This window comes from Mirounga leonina, unplaced genomic scaffold (assembly GCF_011800145.1).
Source record: "Mirounga leonina isolate KUSES-001 unplaced genomic scaffold, KU_Mleo_1.0 Mir_347, whole genome shotgun sequence".
Classification (NCBI taxonomy): Eukaryota; Metazoa; Chordata; class Mammalia; order Carnivora; family Phocidae; genus Mirounga; species Mirounga leonina.
The window spans coordinates 20,355-25,740 of record NW_023270696.1 but is presented as its reverse complement, the minus strand read 5'-3'; the positions used below and the strand labels follow the sequence as shown (position 1 = coordinate 25,740).

The window sequence follows — 5,386 nt, the reverse complement described above, 5'->3', positions numbered from 1 at the left end:
GGGCAGCCACACCCCGTCTGCTTCGTCCCCACGCGCGGAGGGGGTCCTTGGGCTCTGTGTCCATTCCCCTACCCGGCAGTGTGCTGGTCACAAGCAGAGACCGGCCTACGCACACCCCAGCCAGCTGGTGCAGGGCACAGAGTACGGCCTCGACGAGTTTTGTATAAATGAGTGAACGACCGAATTCTCGTCTGGCTGAGGTGCAAACTAAGGTATCACGGCGAGCCTCTCCCTTGTGATCCCCAGGACCCATCCAAGAGCACCTCGCACCGGCGTGCCCTGGATGCTCCCAGCCTCACTGCGTCTTGTCCGGCAGGGAGAGCTGGCCCCAGGGGGTGGATCAGGGACGCCCAGACCCTGGTTGTGGCCCCCAGGGACTCTCGATCCAGCAGCACAGCTTAGGACTCCCAGACCCAGTGCTCCCGCTCGGTGGGCGTAGGCTTCAAATGGGCGTCAGTTTGTTCCGGCTGTTACACGGGACGTCCTTGTCCATTGTTCGAAGGTCCGCTTTGACTGAATGTTACGAACTTTCCCTGGAAACCCCAGGATAAACAGAGCAGAGGGAGGCCAGGCAGGCAGCGGCGGCTCTAGGGGACGTGCCGTCTGATTCGCGGGCTAAGTGGGAGTCTGACATCCCGCAGAGGCACTTTTGGGGCAGTACAAGCGACTTGGTGCTCCTCGGGCTCCCTGATCATGGCCTCCGACCACGAGTGATGCGTGAGCTACTCCGGAAGCTGTTCGAGTGCGTCGTCGGGAGAGCTCACTCTCTGGGGCCGGGTTGGGGCTGGGTTGGGGCTGGGTTGGTGTGCTCCTGTGTGGGGGGCGGGCATTGTTCCGGTTGTGGGGATCAGGCTTTTGGACCAGGAGGAGTGGGGGGCTGTGGGGTAGGGGAGAAGCACCTCAGCGGGCGTGGGCCATAGTGCCTGGGCCACTGGTCGTGCATCCACTCGGCAGACGGCGAGAGCGTGGACGAGGCCCACGGGTTCTGGAGAACAGCGTGATGCCCATGAGGCACTTAGAGCACCAGCTCAACCAGAGGCTGAAATTCCGGACCTGGTGCAACAGGGGTCTGGAGCAGTTGCGGTGCCGCCCGCATGGGTCACCTAAGCGGCGTCACAACACCCCCAGCGTCGTTTCCTCTGTTTATGACGGGCGTTCGTTCCTTGCACAGGGCTCAGGTGGGGTCACTTGGGGCTGTGGTCATGTGGTGGCTGGACTAGCGCAGGGTGGCCAGCCTCACTGTGGACGCCGGCTGTGGAAGGCAGCTCAGCGTCATTCGTGTCCTTCCAAACCTCTGGCTGTCTCGTGCTCGGGGCACAGGGGCCAGAAGGTGGCCACTCCTGCCCCAGCCTCTCGTCACTCCCTGCAGGGACGCCTCGGCCGAGGACGTGTTCACCCTGCCCGTGTACTTCTCATCCGACTGGCTCAATGAGTACTGGGACGCCCTGGATGTGGACGACTACCGCTTTATCTACATGGGGCCTGCTGGCACCTGGTACCGTGTGTCCCTCCCAACCTCCTCTCTGCGCCTTGTCCCTGCGCCCCACACACTCTCCTCAACCCTGTCCACTCTGTCAGAGCCTCTCAGAGACGCCTAGGTGTGGGGAAGGCTGCCAGGCGTCCCATTTCCAAGCCTCTGTACCCACTTTGCCCCTGGGGGCTCTCAGATGGGGGAGTGTGAGCGCTGGGGCCCCTGGGGCCCATGTCCTCGGCCAGCCTTTCTGAAGAACCAGACCACCTCTGGTTCAGTAGGCACCAACAGAGGGTTTCACACAGGTCACCGTTCCACGCTGACATCTTCCGCTCCTTTAGCTGGTCTGCCAACATCTGTGGGAGGAAAAAGTGGCTCTTCTTCCCTCCGGGGCAAGAAGAAGCCCTTCGGGATTGCCACGGTGGCCTGCCCTACGACGTGACCTCACCCGCGCTGCTCGACAGCCGCCTGTACCCCACGCGCAAGCAATGCAGCCCACCCCTGGAGCTCACGCAGGAGGCGGGCGAGATGGTCTTCGTGCCCAGCGGGTGGCACCACCAAGTCCATAACCTGGTAGGGTGGGCACACCCCACCGCGTGTGCGTGCAGTGTGGCCCAGACAGGTCAGGGAAACGCCCTGGGGTCCCACCGGTCTGACCCCAAGCCCAGAGTGTCCAGCTCCCCGTTCATCTGCCCCTGGCTTACCCAGCACACTCCTCACCCTTCACACACTCTTAGATGCCTTTCCACAGAGAGAGGGCCAGGCGCACCCCTCCTGATCCCACGGAGAGCCTGGGTATGGGATTGCACAGACTGGAGAAGGGCCACCAGCCCGTTTCTTCCCAGCCTCCCACGTTTCTTCCCTGGGCAGCAGTGGGTCCTTGTACACTGTGGAGTTGCCCCAGTTCCCCTGGGAGCCCTGCTCTTGGTTAGCTGTGCCCTCAGAAAGGTCCAGCCCCCTCTTTATGGTAGCACCTACCGGGAGACAGGAGCAGCCCTTCCTGGCTGAGGAGGGTTGCCAGGACCTCAGGACAGGGCTTGGGGATGGTCTGGTGTGGACTCACGGGGGGACCCACACCCCACCCCTTCCAGGAGGACACCATCTCCATCAATCACAACTGGGTCAACGGCTGTAACCTGGCCAATATGTGGCACTTCCTGCAGCAGGAGCTCCGGGCCGTGCAGCAGGAGGTCAGCCAGTGGAGGGACACTATGCCTGACTGGGACCATCACTGCCAGGTAGGCCAGCCTGGGCAGGAGGGAAGGACTGGGAGGGGCTCTCCAGGGCCGCAGTGGGGGCTGGGGAGGGGGCTCACCAGGACCAGGGCGCAGTGGGGGGAGGGCGTGGGCCAGCCCTCAGGGAAGCCTGCATTCTCAGAGGGCTTGGTCCGTAAGGTCAGAGCTGTGGTCTTGGGGACCTGGTAGCCGCCAGCCTGCCTGTGTGAAGGTCGGTGTGGTCCTGGGGCAGGTCGCTGTGGCTTCCGGGTTGCAGGACTCCGACCCATCGCTGGCTGGCTCCCGGGTGTCTCTGTTCCCATCCTCAGGGACTGGGCCCTGCCCACAGTCTTCAGACACTTGCCTGGAGCTGCGAGCAAGCCACGCCTCACTGGTGCTCCTCTCTGGCCAGGTCATCATGAGGTCCTGCTCCGGGATCAATTTTGAAGAATTTTACCACTTTCTCAAGATCATCGCTGAAAGGAGGCTGCTGCTTCTGGCGAAGGAGATGGGCCCTGGTGACATGGAGGGCAGTGCGGGCAGCGGGCTGGGCCCCCAGCAGGCTGCTTTTGATGTCAGCCGGATCGCAGAGGTGCTGGCCTCCGTGGTGGCCCACCCCGACTTCCAGAGAGTGGACGCTAGCGTGTTCTCGCTGCAGCCGGGGGAGCTCCTCCAGCAGCTGGAGGAGGTCGTGGCCGCCACTGCCTCTCTTTAGGGCATGAAGCTTGCATCAGGCGGGGCCCCGAGGCACCGGCATGGAAGGCAGGCAGTCTCTTCCACAGCGCCTTCCAGAAATAAAGCTCTGTGCTGCTGTGTGGCATGGGACAGGTCGCCTTCCCGCGGAGCCTTGTGGCCTCAGGTGGCCCAGGTGCGGCTCCTGCGCTTGTGGGTGTGGTACTGTCCTGGCTGTCCGCTGGCATCCCTGGGACCCTGCCATGTAGAGGGTTTGGGCTCCTTGTCTTCATGAGGCTTAGCCAGGGCTGAGTGCTCTGCATCCAGTGGGGGGGTGGGTGGGGAGGCCCTGCTAAGTGAGCTCTGCAGCCAGAAGGCCCGGAGTGTGCTGGGGACTCGGGTGTGGGGGCAGCATGTGGTTGGGATTCCTGGTGCCCCCAGCCTTCCCTCAGCAAGGACTAGCATCCCAGCCCATAGGCCTCCCATCCACAGCAGTGTGAGGCAGCTGGCTTGTCCTGCAGGGTCCCCTCTGCAGTAGGACCACACCCCTGCTCGTCTCCATCTTGCCCTGGAGCAAGCCCCTCCATGTGGGCTGGACGTTCTGGGGCCCAGGACCTCTGTGTCTATCCCGTAGGAGAACCACTACTTAACATAGAGCCTGCCGTCCCTCCACTGGCCTGTGCCTCCCCTGAACCCCCATCCGGAGCCAAAGATGTCCGTACGGTCAGGGCACCAGGCCAGGCCTCATACCTTGTCCCTCATGCAGGCCCCTAGGCATCACAGGTGCAGCGTTCAGGGGCCCCTCAGGGTCGGTTGGCACCCATGATTTTATCTTCCTCTTGTGACAGCACTGCCCGTGCCCCCCAGGCTCCAGTGAGGGCCTGGACCTTGCCCCAGGTGTGCAGAGCCCCCTGTAGTCCCTCTCCCAGCCTTCACGTGTGCTGGCCATCGTAGGCCACCAGCAGTCGGTGCTTGCCTCACAGCCATGCTGCACACCTCCGCACCGTTCAGTTGCCACTCTGCACTCCGTGTGCCCCTCAACAGTGACAGTAATGGGGTTCTCCAGAGAAATGGAGCCCGCAGGATAGAGCGAGAGACGGTGGGGGCTGGTGAGTGAGGTCTGCAGGGCAGGCAGCAGGCCAGGGACTGAGGGGAGAGTGGACTTTGTGGTCTGGGGTCCAAAGTCTGCAAACTCAGGGTTAGCGTGTTGAAGTCTGAGGGCAGCGTTGCTTCTTTGGGAAACCTCTGTCCTTGCCCTTAAGGCCTCCACTGACTGGATGAGGCCCTCCCAAAGTGTGGAGGGCAGTCTGCTTTATCAAGGTCTGCGAAATTCAGAGTTAATCACATCTAAAGGATGCTTTCACAGCAGCATGGAGACTGGCGTTTGAACAAACAGCGGGCACCAGGGCCTGGCCAAGTCAACGGGTCGAACTGACCAACGTAGTCACTCCCCTGTGCTTGCAGGGACTCAGCCGGCACACTGCTCTGTCCCGTGCCCACCTCGACGCCCAGCAACTGCTCCTTTCCCAGCAGCCGCGGGCAGTCCCACAACCTCCCTGTGTGTAGCACCGGCCCCCCGCCCCACCGCCGTCGGACAGTTGTGTCTGCACACGTCCCTGCGTGCTGTCCAGCCGTGCTGCGCCCCACGCTCACCGCATTATTTTATTTCATTTTTTAAAGATTTTTTATTTATTTATCTGAGAGAGAGAATGGGAGACAGAGAGCATGAGAGGGGGAGGGTCAGAGGGAGAAGCAGACTCCCTGCCGAGCAGGGAGCCCGACGCGGGACTCGATCCCAGGACTCCAGGATCATGACCCGAGCCGAAGGCAGTCGCTCAACCAACTGAGCCACCCAGGTGCCCCATGATTTTATTTATTTAAGAGAGAGAGAGCATGAGAAGGGGGAGGGTCAGAGGGAGAAGCAGACTCCCTGCCGAGCAGGGAGCCCGACGCGGGACTCGATCCCGGGACTCCAGGATCATGACCTGAGCCGAAGGCAGTCGCTTAACCAACTGAGCCACCCAGGCGC

The 5,386-nt window shown here is 62.3% G+C and overlaps 1 protein-coding gene across 1 annotated transcript; it reads left to right on the top strand.

Moving 5' to 3' along the window:
- Positions 1 to 1,369: 1,369 nt before the first annotated feature.
- On the top strand, positions 1,370 to 5,085 carry JMJD4 (jumonji domain containing 4; the record flags this gene model as incomplete). The annotated part of the gene is given in 4 exon segments (XM_035029919.1): positions 1,370 to 1,495; positions 1,813 to 2,044; positions 2,563 to 2,709; positions 3,098 to 5,085. Coding segments are annotated over 4 exon segments (808 nt in total), but the record flags the coding sequence as incomplete, so codon positions are not given.
- Between the last annotated feature and the right edge of the window lie 301 nt (positions 5,086 to 5,386).